The following is a 25,955-nucleotide window of genomic DNA, read 5'->3' on the forward strand; positions in this document are numbered from 1 at the left end:
GCAACCCTCTTTGTAAAGTCATCATTTATATCTTGGCATAGAATTAATAATAGTTATTTTTATTCAATATAGTTGGAGTTGATAACAGACACTATTTTTACTGTGGTTCTCTCAATATGTGTACCATGGCAATAAACAGCATATTGTTTATAGAGACATTAGCACATTTTAAGAATATTTTATTACATTTGTCAGTATTCCTACCAAAATTAAACAAAATATTAGATATTGAAAATTATTTCAGCTGTTACCTCTTGACTATATAAGGAAATGTTCATCATTCATCTCAATTCTTTTTTGCTTTGTTTCTTTAATTAATTCACATAGGAATTACACACAGTAAAATTTAAATCTTAAGCAAAATCTCCTTGCCGTGCAGTAGAATATGTACGAGGTTCAGCTTGCCCTTCGAGGGGCTGGTCTTTCTAAGGGGAATTAGTTGAAACATAACAATTAGGATGATGATCTGCTAAATCAAAAACTAAATTAAATGACTTTTAATTTCAGAAAAAAAAATTATGAATTGCAAAACTGCCTGGATACAATATGTGGTTGTTTGGCTAGATATTCTGTTTTGCTCTGAAGATGAAATAGTTTATATACCATTAAAACTATAATTTGGAGCACTATTTTCTTGGTTATAAAATAATATTTTATCTATTCTGCTCCTCTGGCTCTGGGTATAGGGAAGTGTGGGCAGGTGCGAAGATGGGTGGGTGTGAGCCATCGATTTTCTTCATCACTGTGAAAATCCAAAATTTCTCTATATTTTAATAATTTTGCCTTTATCATGGAGAATAATTCTTCCTCAAATAGCAAGTTCGTGATTTTGAAAATTTGATAGTATTTATGATCCTAAATGAATATTTTAATGCCACTTACCCTGTTTTTCATATTATAAAAAATGGCAACATCAAATCATTCTCAAATCACTGTGGGGGATAAACATTTTAAGTGTCTTTTGAGAATGACAGTTGTGCAAAAACAGACCAGTAAATTCGCTGTGAGCTCATCATTCATTAGAATTTTCATAGAGGCCGTGGCATATTTTTTTACCAATGTTGTGATAAAGTCTGGAAGCTGCCTAGAAAGTCTGATAGAGGAGAAATAGTTCTGATTCAGCGAGTATTGAAGGAGAAGTAAATGAAAGTATCTGGTTTATGATCTGAATCCTGGGAATGTAGAAGTTGTGCTTGTGGTTGATTTAATGATAGATCTGACAACCTAAATTCAGACACCCACCCATTCCCTTCTATATCTACTCTTTGCAGCCTAGAAAGACATTGACAAGTTTCTGACAATTTGCTCACAAATTGTACACCTCCTGCATTATATAACCTGTTCAAAAATAGCATGTACTAATCCAAAGCGTTAAATATTTTGCTGCTACTAATGATTGGCTTGTGATTTTAGCTTTGCTGTAAGATAATAGGTGTTTCATAGGCCCTGTGTAGGTAAGACCTCACCTATTGAGCAACTGGACAATAGTCTGTGTCATGGCATCACATGATTAGTACTTCAAACTTAATTTTAATTTTCAATCTCAAGGACCGTGTATTACAGGAGGTAAAGTTTCATTTAATTTTGTTTTGGTTAACAGTTTTTAATGCTGTAATCATGGTAATCATTGGGACTTCTCTTTCTTATAATCATTCGTGCAGAGGTATTCTAGGAATTGTTGTGTCCTCTCTGCTATCATAATAGAGAGAATGCATCCCCCCCCGGCAAAAAAAAATGGAATTCTATTTTTCTGACAAAAATGGATGGAGAATTTTCAGGCCTTACAAACATGAAAAGCTGTGTAGACAATTTGAGGTAGTCTTCCTTTGTTGGTGTATGATTCTTATCTATGTAAGAAATAACATTATTTCCCACATCTCCAAATCTAAGGCCTTTTGAGAAGAATGTAAAACTTTTGACAGGAAAAATGCTGAAAATATGTTAAATCAAGATTATATAAAACAGGCCTAGGAAATCACTGTTAAATACATCTCTGAAAGTTTAACTTCTAATTTCTTTTTTTAAAAGAAGTAATATTAGTAATAACCATTACTATTTGTTAATCACATATCATTAACTTAGCCTGGCTAAAATCTCTGAGCATGTATTCCATCTGTGGCACACTTACAGGCCACATGACCAGAGGGTAAGTGTATTTTCTACGTTAATCTCTCAGTCCACAAAGCGAGGATGTGAGTAGCTACAAAAAACAATGTTGACAATTCAGCCATCAAAGAGAATGGCACTAGAAACAAGATAATGTAGCATTAAAAGGACTGCAAAGATTCTCATCACCTATCTTCATAATGTCCCCAAATTCACAGGGAGATGGAGAATTATTCTAATGTGTTTATCTAGTCCGTAACCTACAAGCAAATAGATCCAGTTTTTCAATCTATTTCATATATGGCAGGACCAGCTACATAATTTGCTATTTGAAATGAAAATGCAGGCTTCTTGGTCTAAAATTAGTAGGATTTCAGATGTCATCAGCAGAGCAGAAACCAAACACGGGGACAGTGTGTGACTGCACAGACCACAAGGCCATGAGGTTGGCCTTGAAACATGGTTGGAATGTCAAATATCACTTGTCATTTAGGAGTTCTTTCTTAGACATAGAGGTGTGACTCTATGGTGCCTGCGTTAGAGATTACATGCATACTTGTTACATCCTAGCTTTAGGTAAGTAATACAGTTGTAACAAAGCCCTCGTCCCTAATACACCCTTCATGCACGTTCCATCCTGTGGCATGGCTCATGGTGTAGAGGACCCTCACTCCTGTCAGGGCTTCCTCAGGACATCCTCTCACAAGAGTGAGGGGATGTAACGACAGTCCCTTCCTCAGCGACTCTTTATTTGATGCCAGCTCTGTAATCCTTTGATGATCCAGAAGCTTTCATCTCTACTATTTTTGGCTCTTCTCCATGTTTTTATGGTTCTGTTATATGCTTCACTTAGAGGTAGAGAAACCAAATAATACAAGTCTTAGACAGAAAATTTAGAAAAGAATACAAACTTATTGGAAGAGATTCACCTGTACATCTAATGGATCTCGAACCTGACAGCATGAATAGCCCAGCCCTGTGTTACCTGACTGATGTGGTTGCCTAGACTCCTGGGTCTAATCCAGAGTTTCAGAATGGACTTCAGAAATGTACACATCTGAAGTCTTAAGGAGATTCCATGATAACAGAATATGCTTTAAAAAGCAAAACAAAACATTGATGGCAGGTAGGAGGTTAGAAAATCATCTGAAAATTTATTCCCAGACCAAAAACTAGACAGTTTTTGCAGAATACTAGTGATAAATTTATATTTCATACACAATACTTTTTTGTGGACATGGATTATAAATAAATAAAAAGTTCTGGGTTACTGGTCAGATATACATCTATAGAAAAATGATTATTCAGAAAGCCTAAAATCTGAGCCAGTCTCTTTTCTAAAGAGTTACAGGATATATTCTTCTCATCATAAGTGGCTTAGAATTATTGACTATTAAAATTAAATATTATCATCTCCCATGAAAACCTCACAGAACTGTAAGGTTATGATTAGACAAGACTGGCCTTTACCACTTCAGAGACGTTTGCTGTGTGTGTGTGTGTCTATATAATATACAGCAAAATGCAGATCAAATCTAACGTATGAGAATTCTTTTCCAAATGTAGACAGTTGATACTCAAAAGTAAAAAGCTAGCAAAAGCCATAGAACTAGAAATCTATTATGTTTGAATGTTCTTATTTAAATTCACTTCTCTCCCAGTTATTTCATTCTTGTAAAAAATATGTTTAATAATTGAGGTATTTGGAAATTACCTTTGCCACCTGCATTTCTTTGCAAACTTTGTGATGATTTTTGCTTTGGAGGAGTGTTATATTTAGGATCACTTGTAAAGAGACAATTAGACGTGTGAAAAATAAGTGAGTAACTTTCACTACCACATTTGTCCCCCGATAATTCTATGTTTTCTTTCAAATAACGCTGCTGAGCAAAACCATGAGAAGATGAGGCGGCTGTGTTTTCTTTGCTGATTAGTTGACATGTTATGGACCTCTCTCCATCATAATACATGTGCAAGGGTACAAACTCACTTACACATGTTGATTTTGGAAGGAAAATGAGAGATGAATAGAAATTAAAAATTAAAAATGAATGAGTAAGAAATTTTGCTAGAACTTCACTAATATTTGATCTATATGAAATGCACCATTAGTCAAATATTCAAGATTGTCAACGCTCAATGTATAAAAAAGTATTACAAGTAAAGATGATTAACATCAAAGAAAAAAAGGAAGGTGGGGGGTAGAGGGGGAGGGAGGGGGAGAGAGAGAGAGAGAGAGAGAGAGAGAGAGAGAGAGAGAAAGAAAGAAAGAAAGAAAGAAAGAAAGAGAGATGTAAGTCCCAGAACTCTTAAAGATTGTTATGCTTGGTAACAGCATGTCTTACTGAGGTCAGTACTCAATGCCTTATATATTAGAGTTAAGGGAAGTATTGAAGAACAGACATGAAATGTTCATAGAATCATTATGGCTCTAAGAAGAATATTTATGTCTCAGACAGTTATCAGTGAACCAAATGGGTATATGACTATGTTTCTTTTGATTGTCATTGTGATGTTTCAGAGATTAACTATAACCAGTGTGTAGATAACTGAAAGAGTTCAGTGAAGGGGTTACTTAGAGAGACCTTGTATTGCTCTGCTTGTAGCAACAGTGTCCAGTATAGTGTATTAGAATAAGTGATTGTTAAAACAACAGCAATAACAACAAATGGCCTACTCAGAGAAGTATAATTTAAATGCTTAAGATACTGATATGTTGTTGGGGTGTGTGTGTGTATATATATATGTGTATGTATTTGATAGCTACTGCTTAGAACTAAATAACAATAAGGTTGCTTAAGATGGTGTGAGTGTTACTCAGCTTGGAATCTTGAGAACCAGTAACATATTGTTTAAGTTATTCTTATACTATTGAAAGATTTTCTCATCTCTTCCCCACTCCTAGAATATTTACGGAACTGTAGAATATTGTGAAGAATAGGGCAGGCCTGATATAGTATAATGTAGGCTTGTAACTTATACTTGGGCTGAAATATAACACACACAGACCATTTTACATGTGTCCATTGAAGAATCAGCATTTAAACAATTTAAATTGGCAGCTTTTAAAGAACATTTTGTAAATTTGGAGGATATAAAAACATTTTTATGCTGAACATGAGGGAAAAAAACATTTATCCCAACTTGTTTACAATTATGTTCTCCCAAAGAATTATCCTTTATCAAACAGCCCAGTTTTGCCCCTGAGAAGTCCATGAAACCAGAGTTCCTGTTCCTCACATCTGAGTCATTGGGGATGTAAATTCTGACTTAAACTCTAAAAGTTAGAATCTGTTTAATAAAATGATTAGACATGTTTCAAACGAAGTCGATAGAAGGGTTCCAGGTAGGTAGGTAAGACGTCTTCATTGGAAATGATGGAAGTACAAGAAATGATTAAGTAGGATTCTAGACTCCTTCTGGTATCTAATTAGCAAAGATGGCCTCATATTGCTAGTTTCGAGATCTGCAATATTGGATACATAGGTCTTCATTTGACATAATCTCTGTCCATATACTAAGTATATTATATTAAATATATAATGTCATTTTTATATATTTACATATAGCATAAACTAAATTCTATCCCATAAAGATACTATTACCTAATCTATTTATGTAATAATTATATAGTTATTAATATAAAACCACTAATTTAGCGCAGCAATGATTGAGTCAAGCTTTCTTACCAAGCAACATGAAGTTCAGAAATCAATTTTTCATACCTCTGAAGTCTTAAAGGGTATCCATATTAAATGCAGTTGGTTCAAAAGAAACAATACAACACATCAATAGTTTTAGTGTCTTGATTTCCATTAACACAGTCATTCTCATCTATAGTCCTTTTTCTCAGACCTTTAGATACAGCATAAAGTCATCCAGCAGCATAGTTTGGAATGGTGTTTTGTTTATTAAACATAAATAACTCTCATTCCTTTTACTTATGGAATAGTTATTTTGCTGGAAAAGAGGTAGTAGCTGGAAGAGAGTTAGGGACCATAGCTGAAAGGTTTGTGGTGATTTCACATCACTGGGAATTAAGTTGTTGGAGAGGGTGAAAGAGAAAAAGAGAGGTTCATTGTCATATACTTGTACAGGCCACTGCCCATTCTTCTAGAGGAGTATATTTTATTTATTGTAAGTTGGTATTTCCTGAACCATACATTTCCATAAAATCTAAAGATAATCCTCTCTCTCTGCTCTTCCACATTACAGCGTTTTCTGTGTTTGTGTTATTGTATATAATTATTATATCCCTTTGGCCTTTAATATGCATTGCAATTATTAAAAGGAAAAAAACAAAGCAAAAGGCCACAACTCGAGCTATTTTCTACCTATATCAGTGTTCTTCGCTAGTATAAATGCAGTGATTCATGATGCATTTTACTGGGATTTGAAATTTTACAGGAGTCATCAAGACCGCCCTTCCAAACATGGATAGAGAGGCTAAAGACCAGTATTTGCTTGTTATTCAGGCAAAGGATATGGTTGGTCAAAACGGAGGACTCTCTGGAACCACGTCAGTCACCGTGACCCTAACTGATGTCAACGACAACCCACCTCGCTTTCCTCGAAGTAAGCTGTTCTGTTGCACGTTGCAAGCACATTAGTTTTCCTTGCCGGATTATAAAAATGTCTTTAAAAAGGAGTTTTTCCAAATACTTCTCAAACAAATAATTATCTTAACTACATTCTCCCCCAGTTTTATCAGAGGCATGATTTTTAATTCAGTAATATGGAATAATAAGGGTAATGAAAATAAATAGAAGTAATTATATCTTTGTATTACTTCTATCTTAAATATAATATGCTTTTTCTTTTGTTCACACTTTGAATACTAGACAGTTATGAAGTTTGTTTATGCATTAATCTTTTTATTCAAAGACATGCTACTCTTTACATTCTGTAAGTTATGAGGTTGTTGCCAATTAGTAACATTCAAATATGCTTCGTGAATTCTCTACGCTAAAAATATCGCTTTATTTTTAAAGATAAAAATAAAAGAGTCCTGAACTTCACTTTTCATTCCATACTTTTTTTTAACCAGTTCATGTACCTTGAACATTCCTTCTGCTACCTACCACATCTTTTTTATACAAACGCTCAGCATTTCAAAAGAAATCAGTCCAAAGAACCAGAAAACCGCATGCCCTCAATTTAGTTTCTTTGACCAAAGTGGCTTTTGTTTTAAACAAGTAAGAGGAAAAAAATAATTTCCTTAGGTAGAGCTGTCCTGATTGTAAAAAAGCATTTCATCTCACTCTCTTTTAGTTGCCTTTTTTCTGCTTTTTTGTAAATGTGTGTGGTATTTCTTTAGAATACTCAAGAAAATAAGGAAATCATACAAACTACAGTGTTTTTAAATGCTTGTCTGATAGAAATAGGGAACTGAGCTCCCTTATGAATAGATCTTAAAGCTAATAATGTTAAACAAGGACACTTACTCTGCAAATATGAGTGCGACCATGTTTTCCTTCAAATACTGCTTCTTTAGCTGTTTTATTTTTATTTTACATATTTTTAATATTGTACAGCAGACATTTCAATACCTCCTGGCAAAATAAAGAAAATTACACTAACTTTAACATTAAAAAAAAAAGAACCTTTCTTTAATTGTGTCCTTGATGGCTTACAATGGGGAGGAGAGGAGGATTGAAGAATAAACAAAACAAAACAATTAATGCGATTATATTTGGCTGATAATAGAATTAGCTGTTTCTCTTTAACTACAGTGATAAGAATTGGCACTTAGAATTTTTGTGGTTTCAGTTGTCATGATTTGATAGGATAGAGCATGGATTTTCTAGCTTACTAGATACTCCCCTACTTATTAAAGTGAAGGAAGTCAAAAATATGTCATTAGGTTTTTCATTTTGGCTGGGATTTTTCTCTACCATTTAGTTACTATTCTAACCTTGAAATTTTTGGATTTTCCTAAGGACACTTGTAGATATGTGAAAGGGTTGCTCAAAAATAGTAAGTAGGTGTTGTAATCATTTTTTAAAATCAGTAACAACTTATAAAATGTAGAAAATTGCAAAAGCAGTCATTCTTAGCCTAGAATGTGGTCCCTTCATATGGATACATTTTCCTTTCTCTGTTTCAAAGAAAATCCTTTCTTTTCTCTTCATAAGAAAGTGCAAATGCACCACTGTTAGCAGCCAGAAGGAAATGGAAAAGGGTGGAGGAAGCAGGAAAAAGTAGATGATTAGAGGAAAACGGTGAAAGGGTGTTTCCTAGTTTCAAAGGGATGGTTGACGTACTTCATCTGCCTCCCAAACTGGCTTCTTAAAATTTTTATTTATTTATTTATTTTTTGAGGTGGGGGGTAGGGGGGAGTTGAGGGATGGTGAAGAGTTTTTACAAAAGAAAGTTTAAAAAAGTTACTATTTTTCTTTTGCTTCTCTTTCCTCCTGTTCAAATAACATTGCCTCTGCTCTTGTACCATTGTGCCCCAAATCAGTTCTACATCCAACTCACACGAATAATTCTTATCCTCGGTAAATTTATGAGCTAAAAGAAGACTAATATTGACTTGCATCAGCTTCCTTGTCCAGTTTTCTGAAACTTTTGCAGCAGAAGATACTATTATGGAAATTCCAACATTGAGTAATCAGAACTATTTAGGCTTGGTTTTTGCCCATTTGAGGCCTAAGCTATACTATTTTAATTTTTTAATATTCAATATTTATATTAATTGCATTTTAATTCTTTATAGTTAATACTCAATGTTAAGTCTATTTATAATTATTTGAAATTTATCTTTACTATTAAAAGTAGCATATTTCTCAGCACTAGAAATACCGGAATGGAGGATCTCCTCATGCCTTTCCCCAGGCCATCTGTTTCTGCTCTTACTTATTGATTATTATCTAATTATTTCCATGAAATTTCTTGAGGCTGCATGAAATTTGTCATTTGTCTCATTGCTTTGTTATCTTCTTTATCAAAAAATAAAAACAAATTAAGCAAAGATGGTGCAAAATAGCCAAATAATTAAATTTTTATTGGTTAGTTTGGTGTAAGGTTTTGTTCATTTCTTGTTTTTAATTTCACAGGGTCGTACCAGTATAACGTCCCAGAATCATTGCCGGTGGCTTCCGTTGTGGCCAGAATTAAAGCTGCTGATGCGGATATAGGAGCTAATGCTGAAATGGAATACAAAATTGTGGATGGTGATGGATTTGGGATTTTCAAGATTTCTGTTGACAAAGATTCACAGGAAGGAATCATTACTATACAGAAGGTAATATTTATTTTTGTTTCCTGTGAAGGTAATATCATAGAGATTATTGAGAAAACTTGTCTGCTCTGATGGAAGAATGTGTTAGACACATTGAATGGCTTTATGAGACCATTGTTATTTTAATTTTAGGAAAAAATGCTGTGCATTTATTTTTACGTGTCAGGATTGTAGAGAAAATTGAGTAACGTGTAATTACACTCTATCAGTTCTATTCTCTGAGCAAACCCACAGCTCTTATCTAAGCTCTGTAACAGAAAAGCATACTGGCAGATGTGCTGTTTTAAATGACCTGCTTGGCGAGATGAATATTCTTTTTTTTTAAATTAATTTTTATTGGAGTATAGTTGCTTTACAATGTTGTGTTAGTTTCTGCTGTACAGCAAAGTGAGTCAGCTGTATGTATACATATATCCCCTCTTTTTTGGATTTCCTTCCCATTTAGGTCACCACAGAGCAGAGTTGAGTTCCCTGTGCTATACAATAGGTTCTCATTAGTTATCTGTTTTATACATGGAGTGTATATATGTCAATCCCAATCTCCCAATTCAGCCCCCCCGAATATTCTTCTTTGTTGACTATTTTAGTAATGAAACCCTAAAATCATCCAAAAGTCCTTGTAAGCAACTAGACAAGCACTCCACATACATGAAAATAATATACGTAAACTTGAATAGAAACTGAAATGTTGTAGACTAGCTACATTATCAGCCATTCCTTTTTAATATTTATATTAACTGAAGTATTTGAAAAATTTATATAAACAGAGCATGGAAAGTTGTGAAGCCTATCATAATCCCTTAAAAAATAAGTGCAAAAGAGATTTTAAAAAATCTTTATAATCCAAAATAAAGACTATTTGCCAAATTAGCTCCCAACACTGATTAGATATGAGGGAAAATGAGCTGTTAACTCCCTTTGATCTGTACAGATGTGATCCTTGACAAATGTTAAAAAAAAAAAAATGGAATTGTTCCAGAATATAGTCTTATTTTCTCAAATGTTTGGAATACTAAAAATTAAAACATATATGAAAATGCCCACACTCAAGATACTGGGATTTTATGCCAGTGTAACAATCCAGGTGTATAACTCTGTAATTAACACTCCTCAATAATTAACACATCAATAAAGAAAGTTATATTTTAGTTGTTATAGGAAGACATATGTTCGATTTCAGGTCAATGGGCAAAACATTTCTGCAATTATTTCCAGTGGACAGCTGCTGTTTTAGCTCAGCTGGTGACAATCTGTCTAAAAAAGTTTTAAAAAGTAGGCTAGGCCAACTCTTGGTAAAATGTTTTGTTTTGTTGTCTAAAATAAAGGGAATGCACTAAGGTGCAAGGCTGCTCAAAGATTTCAGAGATTCATCTGAAATCAATCTGCTCATATTCCAGAAGTTTTAAATATATATTGAAATTATTTTATTGAACACATACGTATATTTCATATATTATAATGAGAGCATAAATCATTGAAGAAATATATAAATACAAATATATATGTATTTGATATGAGATATTTGATTCAGTAATAGAAAAATTTTATACTCAATTCCTTGATATTATTTCTAGAAGTTTTAGAGAATTGTTTTTAAAAAAAGCTCTAAGAAAACTGGATAAATGCATTTAATCTCACAGCATAAAACTCATTAAAAAAACTATGAGGTAAAAATTAATGATAACTTACAATGATATAAAAGTCACATAAATAATTACTACTACTGTTCTAGGTAGTGATTAATATCTGCTAGGACTTATCTTGAGTAATTTAAAGGCTTCTTAATTCTCAAATCTCATGAAGGTATTATTAAGTACAGTGAACATATGGAATCATTATAGAATGTCCAACAAAAGAAAAAAATGGTTAATTTTTGATATTTCCAAATTGTAGAATCTTGTACATCATCAAAATGATGTGGTGACATTGTCTTAGCATATTAACTAATATGGGAAATGATTGTATAAAATATTACATAAAAAAAGCAGTATCCAAAATTTTACAGACCCTTTGTTTCAAATTTTCATTTATGTAGAATAAAAATTGCAGGAAAATGTTAAAATGATAACAGTAATTGTTTCTGGATCTTCACTGTTTTTCAATATATAATATGCATTCGTTATTATAATTACAATGTTATTAGATTCATAAGAATATTATTCAATGACCAAACCAAAATATATTTCATTAACAGCACTGTATGATCTACTTTTAGTTGATGAAAACTCTTGTCCAAATGCAGAAATGTGTCACAGAGAGGTCAGTCACTAGACTGAAATTTAGTGTGTTGTTGAAGCTTTCTCAGGTATTGAAAAAGACATTGTTGTCCTCTGTCTAATGAATTAAGATTCAAGAACATTCCAAATCCCATAAGCATTTAGATTAATGGATTAAAAAAATTTTTGATACTAGAGATTTCTACCCATGCACAGCCAAGTGAGTGATGTTTTGTACCTAATAAATGCCCAATAATTGGTAATTAAAAATTTATCAATCTATCATTATATGGGAAGTTAGCTAAATGTTTCAATAATTTCTTATGCTAAATATGAGATCAAAATTGTGTTATTTTCTGTTTAAATTATTGACAACGGAAAATAAGTTTTATTTTCTCCAGTGGCTTCTAATAGATGAATACTGTCTAATTTTTATTGTTTCTCCTCCTCTGTTTTCTTATATAATGTCAGTGATTGCCTTTGGATAATTAAGCACACTCAGTGTACAGGAAAATCTTGAGAGACAATGACGGTGGAAAATTTTACAATTTTACTGTTGTGGCATAAATAACCAGTAAAATATTTAATATTTAATGAAGAGAATCTTGTTCACTTTGAACTCTATAAAGCATAGAACCAAGTCGGATAATATCTACATAGAAATAAGTGGAAATAACACCTCTTAGTTTTCTTCACGCTGAAAATCTTTAGTGTTAGCAAATGTTGCTTCACACTTTCCTCCTACCCTCTTTCTCCACACAGTTCTGCATAAATAATAGATATCGAGGTAATTACGTGGTATACATCAGCCTAATTTTTATTTCCAAAGCTCCCTCCACCCACAAACTCCTTTTTAAAAATTATAGTTTTGCATTTTCTGCTCATATATTCCAATGCCTAACCAACCCAACACAGAGTTCTTACTGATATTAAAATAAACAAACATAAAAAGTGGCTTCTCGAAGAGTTAATTAAAAATAATGGAAATGATATATTGGGTTGGCCAAAAAGTTTGTTTGGGTTTTTCTGTAAAATCTCACGGAAAAACCCAAGTGAACTTTTTGGCCACCCCAATATTTACTTTGCAGTTCAAGCTTTAGTGATCAGTGAATTTTTTTCACTTGAAAAACTTGCTTATGGTATTAGAGGTTAATCTAGTTTTTAGATGAAAAAGTACTGTTACTTTTTAATTTTTGAGAAGTTTTTTATTAATTTATTCAAAAATGGAATTCACATTTTATGTGCAGTGACTACACCTAGCACTGTACCTTAGTATTAGTTTTGTATTAATCCAGGGCTTCTCCCATTTGAAAACCTCAAATAAGGCTCATATTCCAACTCCTTACATGGACATCTAAGAGCTATTTTTGGACCCCTAGAATTATTTAGACATATTTACCAGATACATATCCCACTATTCCTAGTTTTATTCAAAGATCTAGAGTAGACACTAAGCCACTTTTAACTCCTAGAAGCAACATAAATTTTCTTCTCGGTCTTCAAACGTTCCCTCCTGGAGGACTCACTTATGCTCTGCTCCTGTGCCCACTTACTGTTGCTCATCATTTTTTTTTTTTTTTTTTGTGGTACGCGGGCCTCTTACTGTTGTGGCCTCTCCCATTGCGGAGCACAGGCTCCGTACATGCAGGCTCAGTGCCCATGGCTCACGGGCCCAGCCACTCCGCGGCACGTGGGATCTTTCCGGACCTGGGCATGAACCCGTGTCCCCTGCATCGGCAGGCGGACTCTCAACCACTGCGCCACCAGGGAAGCCCTGTTGCTCATCTTTTAAGACTGGAGTGTTGCTCCCATTCTTCCTTCTTTAAACCAAATAATTAAACAGGGGAAGTAAAATTGTCTGTACCACAATTTGTTTTTCTTGATCAAGGAAGGGTGTGTGTTCACGCATGTGTTTCCCTTCAATGTTGGGAGCTGGTCTAGTAAAAATGTAATACCATGGGTTTTTTTTTTTTTCATAAATTTAGCTGTGGTCCCAAAGATTTGGGCAAATATCTAAGTCTCTGTAGAAGTGTCCAAGAGAGCCCAGGGCCCATTTGCCAGCCAACTGGTCGGTCCCACCTAGTCTGTCCCACCTAGTCTCTCAAAGATTTGAACATGACCTGAGAAAGGAGTTGCATAGTAGATGGATAACGCTATTCCCCAGGTAGACAGGGGAAGGGAGACTTTCTTATGCAAGTAACCACCTCTGCAGAGCTTTGTCATATGAGATAGCACGTTAAGCTCAGAGAACTAGAAGTAGGGCCATTTTACTGGAGCACAGTGTGGGAGGAGGGGATGCTGGCACGAGATGAGGCAGTGTAAGTGAATGGTCTCTTTATGCCTCTTTTGCAAGGCCACTGTTACATATATGTACAGTGCTTTGCAAATGAGAGTGGATTACAAATAATAAATATTACAAGGTATTTTACTTTCAGCTACAATAAAATATGCTATGGAATAGAAAATTATGTTTGCTAATTTCTCTTGAACCCTTATTGTTGGGACTGTGATAATTCTAATTCAAAGCATTTCTTTTCAAAGCACTGAATTTTAATGATATTTATTTAAACATTTATTTAAAATATTATCACTTTCCTGGCCACAGTCAAGTAGCACACCTTTTTTACTGTTAAGTTTAAAGCCTTAAAGTCTTTTCTTTTCTTGTCCCTTCTTGATCCATAATAGATCTTGTCTCTTTGTTTTTTTGTCTTTTGTCTTTCATGTTTTTTCCTACTCTCTTTGGCATTACCCTAAGATTGGTTATCATTGCTTCACTCCAAAACTATTTTCATTGTTCCTGAGCTTTTTAATTTTTAAATCTATCCTTTTTAAAAAAAATTGCTGTTCAAAACTCAACACTATTTTATTTTTATTATTCCAACTAGTTTGAAAAGAAGCTACTTTATACTAAGAGATTAAGACAGAGTGATACAACAAATTGAAAGGAAGTGGTAAAATAATCATCAATGAGTTTATAGATTTAGAAAATTCTAAAAATTTATTGAAAAATTATTAGAATTAAGGAGGGCTTTCAGTAATGAGAACTACAAAAGTAAGTTACAAATCAGTAGCTTCATTATAGCTCATGAGAACATGTGTATGAGCTCTGGTCTTCAATCCAACCGTACGGCTTCAGCCCACTAGAAGTTGTATGTGGAATATCCATCCCTCTTGCCTGTATCTCTGAACCTTTCATCTTAAAGCAGTGTGATCTCACAAAGGCAATCTTTATTCCCAAATCCAAGCACTTTTCCATCATTAAGGCAACAGTATCTTGATTCTCAATTTCAGAAGTGTGTCTTTGTTTACATTTTTTTTAACTAAACTCTCTTTGTAGTGTTTTTCTCAGAATGAAGGAAGTCCTTTCTGAAGATTTGCTGATTCTCTCTGTTAAGAACTAACAACTACTTATGACACTCAAGGACAGGATTTTGATTTTCAGTTCTACTTCTCAAGATTTCAGTAAATGGGGGTCTATATTCCATTCCAGCTAAAACATTTCCAGAGACCCCTCCGAGTGAGCAGAGTCTGAGAAAACATATATGAGTCCCATAAATTCAGTATTCTTTTCATGACCAGATAATAGGAGAATCATTTGTGAAATCTAGAATGGATTTCTGAATCTGAGTCACAAGAGCATTCTTATTAAAACCAAGAAATTCTGAAAGAAGACAAATGAAGCCTCCTTCCATTGTTCTCAGAATATTTTAAAATTTCCACTGAGATAAACTAGAGAATGCTATGGACAGTCCATAAATATGAACCATTTGTTCATAGGTTTTCCAGGCTCTCCTGACTATAGGAAAACCTTTACAACCAGACACTGCTAAGATGTTGATGAGCTTTTTGTTAAAGACATAAGTATATTTGTTCTGATGATGTGTATCTCAGGGTGTTACTTCACATTTGGATAATAGAGTTCCTATGTCCATTTAGCTAGTCATTTCTTTTTTTTTTTGCGTTTTTTTTTTTGTTTGTTTTGTTTTTTATTAGTTTCTGCTTTATAACAAAGTGAATCAGTCATACGTATACATCTGTTCCCACATCCCCTCCCTCATGCATCTCCCTCCCTCCCACCCTCCCCATCCCACCCCTCCAGGCGGTCACAAAGCACCGAGCTGATCTCCCTGTGCTCTGCGGCTGCTTCCCACTATCTATCTACCTTACGTTTGGTAGTGTATATATGTCCATGCCTCTCTTTCCCTTTGTCACAGCTTACCCTTCCCCTTCCCCATATCCTCAAGTCCATTCTCAAGTAGGTCTGTGTCTTTATTCCCGTTTTACCCCTAGGTTCTTCATGACATTTTTTTTTTTTTTAAATTCCATATATATGTGTTAGCATACGGTATTTGTCTTTCTCTTTCTGACTCACTTCACTCTGTATGACAGACTCTAGGTCTATCCACCTCATTACAAATAGCTCAGTTTCGTTTCTTTTTATGGCTGAGTAATATTCCATTGTATATATGTGCCACATCTTCTTTATCCATTCATCCGATGATGGACACTTAGGTTGTTTCCAGCTCCGGGCTATTGTGAATAGAGCTGCAATGAACATTTTGGTACATGTCTCTTTTTGAATTATGGTTTTCTCAGGGTATATGCCTAGTAGTGGGATTGCTGGGTCATATGGTAGTTCTAGTTTTAGTTTTTTAAGGAACCTCCATACTGTTCTCCATAGTGGCTGTACCCATTCACATTCCCACCAGCAGTGCAAGAGTGTTCCCTTTTCTCCACACCCTCTCCAGCATTTATTGTTTCTAGATTTCTTGATGATGGCCATTCTGACTGGTGTGAGATGATATCTCATTGTAGTTTTGATTTGCATTTCTCTAATGATTAATGATGTTGAGCATTCTTTCATGTGTTTGTTGGCAGTCTGTATATCTTCTTTGGAGAAATGCCTATTTAAGTCTTCTGCCCATTTTTGGATTGGGTTGTTTGTTTTTTTGCTATTGAGCTGCATGAGCTGTTTATAAATTTTGGAGATTAATCCTTTGTCAGTTGCTTCATTTGCAAATATTTTCTCCCATTCTGAGGGTTGTCTTTTGGTCTTGTTTATGGTTTCCTTTGCTGTGCAAAAGCTTTGAAGTTTCATTAGGTCCCATTTGTTTATCATTGTTTTTATTTCCATTTCTCTAGGAGGTGGGTCCAAAAGGATCTTGCTGTGATTTATGTCATAGAGTGTTCTACCTATGTTTTCCTCTAAGAGTTTGATAGTTTCTGGCCTTACATTTAGGTCTTTAATCCATTTTGAGCTTATTTTTGTGTATGGTGTTAGGGAATGATCTAATCTCATACTTTTACATGTCCCTGTCCAGTTTTCCCAGCACCACTTATTGAAGAGGCTGTCCTTTCTCCACTGTACATTCCTGCCTCCTTTATCAAAGATAAGTTGGCCATATGTGCGTGGGTTTATCTCTGGGCTTTCTATCCTGATCCACTGATCTATCTTTCTGTTTTTATGCCAGTACCACACTGTCTTAATTACTGTAGCTTTGTAGTATAGTCTGAAGTCAGGGAGCCTGATTCCTCCAGCTCCGTTTTTCGTTCTCAAGATTGCTTTGGCTATTCGGGGTCTTTTGTTTTTCCAAACAAATTTTGAAATTTTTTGTTCTAGTTCTGTGAAAAATGCCAGTGGTAGTTTGATAGGGATTGCATTGAATCTGTAGATTGCTTTGGGTAGTAGAGTCATTTTCACAATATTGATTCTTCCAATCCAGGAGCATGGTATATCTCTCCATCTATTTGTATCATCTTTAATTTCTTTCATCAGTGTCTTATAATTTTCTGCATACAGGTCTTTTGTCTCCTTAGGTAGGTTTATTCCTAGATATTTTATTCTTTTTGTTGCAATGGTAAATGGGAGTGTTTTCTTGATTTCATTTTCAGATTTTTCATCATTAGTGTACAGGAATGCCAGAGATTTCTGTGCATTAATTTTGTATCCTGCTACTTTACCAAATTCATTGATTAGCTCTAGTAGTTTTTCGGTAGCATCTTTAGGATTCTCTATGTATAGTATCATGTCATCTGCAAACAGTGACAGCTTTACTTCTTCTTTTCCAATTTGGATTCCTTTTATTTCCTTTTCTTCTCTGATTGCTGTGGCTAAAACTTCCAAAACTGTGTTGAATAAGAGTGGTGAGAGTGGGCAGCCTTGTCTTGTTCCTGATCTTAGTGGAAATGGTTTCAGTTTTTCACCATTGAGGACAATGTTGGCTGTGGGTTTGTCATATATGGCCTTTATTATGTTGAGGAAAGTTCCCTCTATGCCTACTTTCTGCAGGGTTTTTATCATAAATGGGTGTTGAATTTTGTCGAAAGCTTTCTCTGCATCTATTGAAATGATCATATGGTTTTTCTCCTTCAACTTGTTAATATGGTGTATCACATTGATTGATTTGCGTATATTGAAGAATCCTTGCATTCCTGGAATAAACCCCACTTGATCATGGTGTATGATCCTTTTAATGTGCTGTTGGATTCTGTTTGCTAGTATTTTGTTGAGGATTTTTGCATCTATGTTCATCAGTGATATTGGCCTGTAGTTTTCTTTCTTTGTGACATCCTTGCCTGGTTTTGGTATCAAGGTGATGGTGGCCTCGTAGAATGAGTTTGGGAGTGTTCCTTCCTCTGATATTGTTTGGAAGAGTTTGAGAAGGATGGGTGTTAGCTCTTCTCTAAATGTTTGATAGAATTCGCCTGTGAAGCCATCTGGTCCTGGGCTTTTGTTTGATGGAAGATTTTTAATCACAGTTTCAATTTCAGTGCTTGTGATTGGTCTATTCATATTTTCTATTTCTTCCTGAGTCAGTCTTGGTAGGTTGTGCATTTCTAAGAATTTGTCCATTTCTTCCAGGTTGTCCATTTTATTGGCATAGAGTTGCTTATAGTAATCTCTCATGATCTTTTGTATTTCTGCAGTGTCAGTTGTTACTTCTCCTTTTTCATTTCTAATTCTACTGATTTGAGTCTTCTCCCTTCTTTTCTTGATGAGTCTGGCTAATGGTTTGTCAATTTTGTTTATCTTCTCAAAGAACCAGCTTTTAGTTTGGTTGATCTTTGCTATCGTTTCCTTCATTTCTTTTTCATTTATTTCTGATCTGATCTTTATGATTTCTTTCCTTCTGCTAACTTTGGGGGTTTTTTGTTCTTCTTTCTCTAATTGCTTTAGGTGCAGGGTCAGGTTGTTTACTCGAAATGTTTCCTGTTTCTTAAGGTGGGATTGTATTGCTATAAACTTCCCCCTTAGAACTGCTTTTGCTGCGTCCCATAGGTTTTGGGTCGTCGTGTCTCCATTGTCATTTGTTGCTAAGTATTTCTTAATTTCCTCTTTGATTTCTTCAGTGATCACTTCATTATTGAGTAGTGTATTGTTTAGCCTCCATGTGTTTGTATTTTTTACAGATCTTTTCCTGTAATTGATGTCTAGTCTCATAGCATTGTGGTCGGAAAAGATACTTGATACAATTTCAATTTTCTTAAATTTACCAAGGCTTGATTTGTGACCCAAGATATGATCTATCCTGGAGAATGTTCCATGAGCACTTGAGAAAAATGTGTATTCTGTCGTTTTTGGGTGGAATGTCCTATAAATATCAATTAAGACCATCTTGTTTAATGTATCATTTAAAGCTTGTGTTTCCTTATTTATTTTCATTTTGGATGATCTGTCCATTGGTGAAAGTGGGGTGTTAAAGTCCCCTACTATGATTGTGTTACTGTCGATTTCCCCTTTTATGGCTGTTAGTATTTGCCTTATGTATTGAGGTGCTCCTATGTTGGGTGCATAAATATTTACAATTGTTATATCTTCTTCTTGGATCGATCCCTTTATCGTTATGTAGTGTCCTTCTTTGTCTCTTCTAATAGTCTTTATTTTAAAGTCTATTTTGTCTGATATAAGAATTGCTACTCCAGCTTTCTTTTGATTTCCATTTGCATGGAATATCTTTTTCCATCCCCTTACTTTCAGTCTGTATGTGTCTCTAGGTCTGAAGTGGGTCTCTTGTAGACAGCATATATATGGGTCTTGTTTTTGTATCCATTCAGCCACTCTGTGTCTTTTGGTGGGAGCATTTAGTTCATTTACATTTAAGGTAATTATTGATATGTATGTTCCTATTCCCATTTCCTTAATGGCTTTGGGTTCGTTATTGTAGGTATAGTCCTTCTGTTGTGTTTCTTGCCTAGAGAAGTTCCTTTAGCATTTGTTGTAAAGCTGGTTTGGTGGTGCTGAACTCTCTCAGCTTTTGCTTGTCTGTAAAGGTTTTAATTTCTCCATCAAATCTGAATGAGATCCTTGCTGGGTAGAGTAATCTTGGTTGCAGGTTTCTCTCCTTCATCACTTTAATTATGTCCTGCCACTCCCTTCTGGCTTGTAGAGTTTCTGCTGAGAGATCAGCTGTTAACCTGATGGGGATTCCCTTGTGTGTTATTTGTTGTTTTTCCCTTGCTGCTTTTAATATGATTTCTTTGTGTTTAATTTTTGACAGTTTGATTAATGTGTCTTGGCGTATTTCTTCTTGGATTTATTCTGTATGGGACTCTCTGTGCCTCCTGGACTTGATTAACTATTTCCTTTCCCATATTAGGGAAGTTTTCAACTATAATCTCTTCAAATATTTTCTCAGTCCCTTTCTTTTTCTCTTCTTCTTCTGGAACCCCTATAATTCGAATGTTGGTGCGTTTAATGTTGTCCCAGAGGTCTCTGAGACTGTCCTCTGTTCTTTTCATTCTTTTTTCTTTATTTTTCTCTGCATCAGTTATTTCCACAATTTTATCTTCCACCTCACTTATCCGTTCTTCTGCCTCAGTTATTCTGCTATTGATCCCATCTAGAGTATTTTTCATTTCATTTATTGTGTTTTTAATTGATGCTTGATTCATCTTTAGTTCTTCTAGGTCCTTGTTAACTGTTTCTTGCATATTGTCTATTCTATTTCCAAGATTTTGGATCTGGGAAATAGAATCTTGGATCAGCTTTACTATCATTATTCTGAATTCTTTTTCAGGTAGACTGCCTATTACCTCTTCATTTGTTAGGTCTGGTAGGTTTTTATCTTGCTCCTTCACCTGCTGTGTGTTTTTCTGCTTTCTCATTTTGCTTATGTTACTGTGTTTGGGGTCTCCTTTTTGCAGGCTGCAGATTCGTAGTTCCCGTTGTTTTTGGTGTCTGTCCCCCGTGGCTAAGGTTGTTACAGTAGGTTGTGTAGGCTTCCTGGTGGGGGGGACTAATGCCTGTGTTCTGGTGGTTGAAGCTCGATCTTGTCTTTCTGGTGGACAGGTCCACGTCTGGTGGTGTGTTTTGGGGTGCCTGTGGCCTTATTATGTTTTTAGGTATCCTCTCTGCTAATGGGTGGGGTTGTGTTCCTGCCTTGCTAGTTGCTTGGCATAGGGTGACCAGCACTGTAGCTTGCTGGTCGTTGACTGAAGCTGGGTGCTGGTGTTGAGATGGAGATCCCTGGGAGATTTTCGCTGCTTGATATTATGTGGAGCTGGGAGGTCTCTTGTGGACCCGTGTCCTGAAGTTGGCTCTCCCACTTCAGAGGCACAGCACTAACTCCTGGCTGCAGCACCAAGAGCCTTTCATCCACCCGGCTCAGAATAACAGTGAGAAAAAGTAGAAAGAAATAATTCGTAGAAGAAAGAAAGAGAGATTGAAAGAAAGGAAGAAGGGAAGTAAGGAAGGAAGGAAGGAAGAAAGAAAGAAAGGAGGGAGGGAGGAAGGATGGAAAGAACGGAAAGAAAGGAGGGAGGGAGGGAGGAATGAAAGCAAAAGGAAGAGTGAATGGAAGAAGAGAGGGAGGGAGGGAGGAAGGAAAGAAAGAAAGAAAGAAAGGAGGGAGGGAGGGAGGGAGGAAGGAAAGAAAAAGAAAGTGGAAAGAAGAAGGGTGGGAGGGAGGGAGGGGTGGAGGAAAGAAAAAGAAAGAAGGAAAGGAGGAGCGGAGGGAGGGAGGGAGGAAGGGAAGGGAGGAAAAAAAGAAAGAGCAGGTAAAGTAAAATAGAATAAAGTATGAAATATAGTAGCGTTATTAAAATTAAAAAGTAATTATTGAAAAAAAACACGGACCGAAAGAACCCTGGGACATATGGTGGAAGCAAAGCTATACAGAGAGAATCTTACACAGAAGATTACACATACACATTCACAAAAAGAGAGCAGGGGGAAAAATCAAAAATCTTGCTCTCCAAGTCCACCTCCTCGATTTGGGATAATTCGTTGTAAAAAGAGGAAAAGGGCGAAAAGTCTGAAATCTTGCTAAGTCCACCTCCTTAATTTGAGATAATTCGTTGTAAAAAGAGGGAAAAAAAGGGGGGGAAAGTCTTAAATCTTGTCCTCAAGGTCCACTTCCTCAATTTGGGATGATTCGCTGTCCATTCATGCACTCCACAGACGCAGGGCACATCAAATGGACCGTGGAGCTTTAATCCGCTGCCTCGGAGGCTGCACAGAGAGATTTCCCTGTCTCTGCTCTCACAGCTCCCGGGTCTCAGCCTTGGACCTGGCCCCGCCTCTGCGCGTAGGTCGCCGGAGGGCGTCCGTTCTTCGCTCAGACAGGACGGGTTTAAAGGAGCCGCTGATTCGGGGGCTCTGGCTCACTCAGGCAGAGGGGAGGGAGGGGAATGCCCTCTCCTCGCGCACCAGGCAACAAAAGGGAAAAAAGTCTCTTGCCTCTCCGGTAGCTCCAGACCCTTTCCCCGGACTCCCTCCGGGCTAGCACTAACCCCTTCAGGGTCTCTTCCTGCCGCCAGCCCCAGTCCTCTCCCTGCGCTCCGACTGAAAGCCGATACCCGAGCCTCAGCTCCCAGCCCCGCCCGCTCTGGCGGCCGAGCAGACAAGTCTCTCGGGCTGGTGTGTGCCTGAGGGCACCGATCCTCTGTGCCAAAATCTCTCTGCTTTGCCCTCCACACCCCTGTTGCTGTGCTCTCCTCCGCTACTCCGAAGCTTTCCCCCTCCGCCACCTGCAGTCTCCGCCCTCGAAGGGGCTTGTAGTGTGTAGAAACCTTCCCTCCTTCACGGCTCCCTCCCACTGGTGCAGGTCCCGTCCATATCCTATTGTCTCTGTTTATTCTTTTTTTCTTTTGACCTACCCAGGTATGTGGGGAGTTTCTTGCCTTTTGGGGGGTCTGAGGTCTTCTGTCAGCGTTCAGTAGGTGTTCTGTTGGAGTTGTTCCACGTGTAGATGAATTTCTGATGTATCTGTGGGGAGGAAGGTGATCTCCGCGTCTTACTCTTCCGCCATCTTCCTCCGGCTCCTCTAGCTAGTCATTTCTATTGGAATTAAGTTATTTTGTACCTGTGAACCATGCTTGATAATCATCTGAACTTATTTTCTCTCTACTCTATAGTATAATAAAACTTTAGTCCATTGCTTTTTCATAAACAATGCACTGTCTTGGTTATAATGAGATTTATTCCAGTTTGAGCAAATTATTATCATATTTTGAAACATCTGCATATGCTGTACTTGCATAGGGTGAACTTGGGAGCAGGGAGAGAAGAACAGAAAAACAATCTTTTTCTAAAACATATGCTAGAAAAACAAAAAGAAGTACAGAATTGTAAAAAGTTATCTTCAGGTATGCTATTATTGCTCCAGTGTCTTATATAGAAATATAAATTCTGCATATGACCAAATATGCAGAATCCACAAGGCTAAAGATTTGTATAGATGTTACCATAGAATTATTTTTTCAGAATTCAATTATCCTTTCTATACATTAAGAATAGACATGCATATATATTTTAGGTATTTTTTAAAATGATAACAAAACCACAGTGTTAAACCGTTAAAGCAAAGTACAATCTATTTCTGTGGCCAGTTATGAATGATTTGATGATAACCTTTAAAACCAGTTTTACATAGGGCCTCAAAATTCACCAAGCATAAACATAAGTATTATCCCATGTGAGTGAAAACTGCCTTTCTTTCTACCTAGAATTCTTTCTGTTTACATTTCCCCATCATAATTTACAATGTAGGAAATTTAGTCTCCTGTTTTTCCTTTGAGGTATGGCAATCTTACCTTTAATGTACTTCAGTTTTCAATGTAAGACCTCAGTTGGGATTATCTAATGGAATTTTGCTTCTATAAAATACATTACTACATAGAGTTACAGTACAGTAAAAAATGAGCATTTTTCAAAATGCATTTCCTCTGAAGGATAAGTACACATCCATTTTCTGGCACAGGGATGACTTGTATGGTGGCTGATATCATACTGTCAAAGAACATATTTAAGCTTCTTCAGGCCCATTCTGCTGTGCTATCTTCATAGCCTCCTCATTTTCCATACCCTAAAATAAGGTTGAATGAAGTCAAAACCATCAAATAATAGAGCATTGTTGGGGAGGTATTGATAACATGGCCTCCATTCCCTGTGGGAGAGGAAGGGTTAGAATATGCCGTGTCCTGTCCAACTTCCACTAAGCTGCACAGATTTCTGAGCTCTGGGTTTGCTGTCTTGTTATTGAGACGTGTCCTTTGTCTGCTGCTTGCAGTAATTCCCAGAGTCAAGTATGTATTTCAGTATCTCATAAATGCTGTTGATGTGTGGTAGAGGAAAATGAAACCAACAATATTTCCAATTTATTTTTCTTCTTTTCATTACATTTTTTTCTTTCAAAGATGTTATTTAAGTAATCCTGCTGCTGTGGGTGCACATTTCTCAAAATGGAGGAAAGATATGTGTCTCCTTTGACTGTGAAAAAGCATACATTTTGGATTTTTGTTTTAGATTAAAACAATAACTAATTTAGTGAACGTCTGAATTTAAGATTATATTTTCCAATGTGTTCAACCTATTGTTACTATGTATATATAAGTGGATCCTAACATCATCTTAATCATCATGCACATGGGTGCATGTGTATAGACTCTTCTCTACATATTTTGAGTATAATAAACGAGTATAAGTTTACTCATTTTTGAATAGTCAAGATTAGAGATGAATTTAGGGTCTTAAAAAAATAAGATAGCAACACTCTTTGAAGGAAGTTGATCAAAGAGACGAAGACCCTGTTCCTTAGGAGTATTTTCCATTTTCTTTGATTTTGGCAGTTATCAGAGCAATCTTCTCAGAATATGTGTATGTCAAAGACATATTCCAGCGAGCCCTTCATGGTTTTTTGTTTTGTTTTGTTTCGCTTAGTACAAGTCACAGATAATGCACAGTTTTCCTTATTTCTGTCTTTTTCCATGGTGTGTTGTTTCCTAGATTAGTTTCAATGGGTAGGATTCCAAGAAAGAGATATTTAAGAAGTAGTTAAGAGGGGATTTAGTGATTACCTAAGGAAAATTGGAGAGAGAATTTAAGGATAAAACTAATGATTCTAGTATGAGTAGCTAGATGAAAAATGTGCTGTTCCTTTAGAATGGGAGTGTGGAGGTGATTAAAATGGTTTGCAATATATTTGCGTTACCTGTGATATCTAGGTAACTATTTCTAGAAGGTCATGAATGAGGGTTTGTAGCTTAGAGGAGAGATCTAGAGTACAAACTTAGGTTTGGGGGTCATATCGTATGCATGGCAATTAAAATGAAAGGGACGACTGAGAACATCAGCTCTAGCATGCATATAAAATGAGGGAAAGAATGCTTTAGACATTACTTGGTGAAACTAATAAATTTAAGTTAGGGCAGAGAAGGATTCAGAAAAGGCAATTTATTGTATTCTTCCAGGATTAAGATATTTTAAGAGAATTTAAAAATAACTGATCAACAAAGCAAATAAAAATTCATATTTAGATCAATAAAAAGAATTGCATATGTTGTCAGTAGAGGGAGGGGATTGATGGATCCTGGAATCTATGTTATATAGTAAAGACAGGACACAACCAATAAGGGAATGATAAGAGTCGAAGGCCTGGAGTTCAAGGAAATTTCCACGTCTAGATCTGATCTCTCTGCCACTAGTTCATTTAGTCATTTCAAGTCTGTTTTGGTTCATTTTCCCTGGATATGCAGCCATCACATGTCAAAAAGTGAAGTCACCCACTTTTATTCTCTTCCTCTTTGTGATTGTATCAGCTGCTACCTAACAAGTCATCCCAAAGCTGGTGCTTTAACACATTATTTCTTTAGGTCATGATTTCATGGGTCAGCAGTTTGGTGGGGCCTCAGCAGGGTGGTCTTACGAGGGCTCACACATGGGTCAGAGGTCAGTTACTTGTGAGCTTGGTGGATCTGCCTCTGTAGAGGTGGCTGTCTGTCTGCTGGAATGACAAGAGAGGCTGGAAGTGTGCCTTCCAGCAGCCAGCAGCTAACCTGGCTTTGTTCCATGAATTGCAAGAACAAAAGCTCCATGGTCTCCTGAAGCTGATTTCCGGAACCGACACAACATCACTTCCACCACATTATATTGATCGAAGCAAGACCAGGTG

The 25,955-nt window shown here is 36.1% G+C and overlaps 1 protein-coding gene across 1 annotated transcript in view; it reads left to right on the forward strand.

The window, feature by feature from the left end:
- The window catches only part of CDH7 (cadherin 7), a gene marked incomplete at both ends in the record, with an annotated part of 124,370 nt that overhangs the window by 47,593 nt on the left and 50,822 nt on the right, over window positions 1-25,955 (forward strand). The window contains 2 exons of the mRNA XM_079717575.1: window positions 6,514-6,681; window positions 9,165-9,352. Of these exons, the coding sequence (XP_079573701.1) occupies window positions 6,514-6,681; window positions 9,165-9,352 (356 nt within the window). The remainder of the gene's footprint in view (window positions 1-6,513; window positions 6,682-9,164; window positions 9,353-25,955) is intronic.

This window comes from Hyperoodon ampullatus (genome assembly GCF_949752795.1).
Source record: "Hyperoodon ampullatus genome assembly, chromosome: 13".
Lineage (NCBI taxonomy): Eukaryota > Metazoa > Chordata > Mammalia > Artiodactyla > Ziphiidae > Hyperoodon > Hyperoodon ampullatus.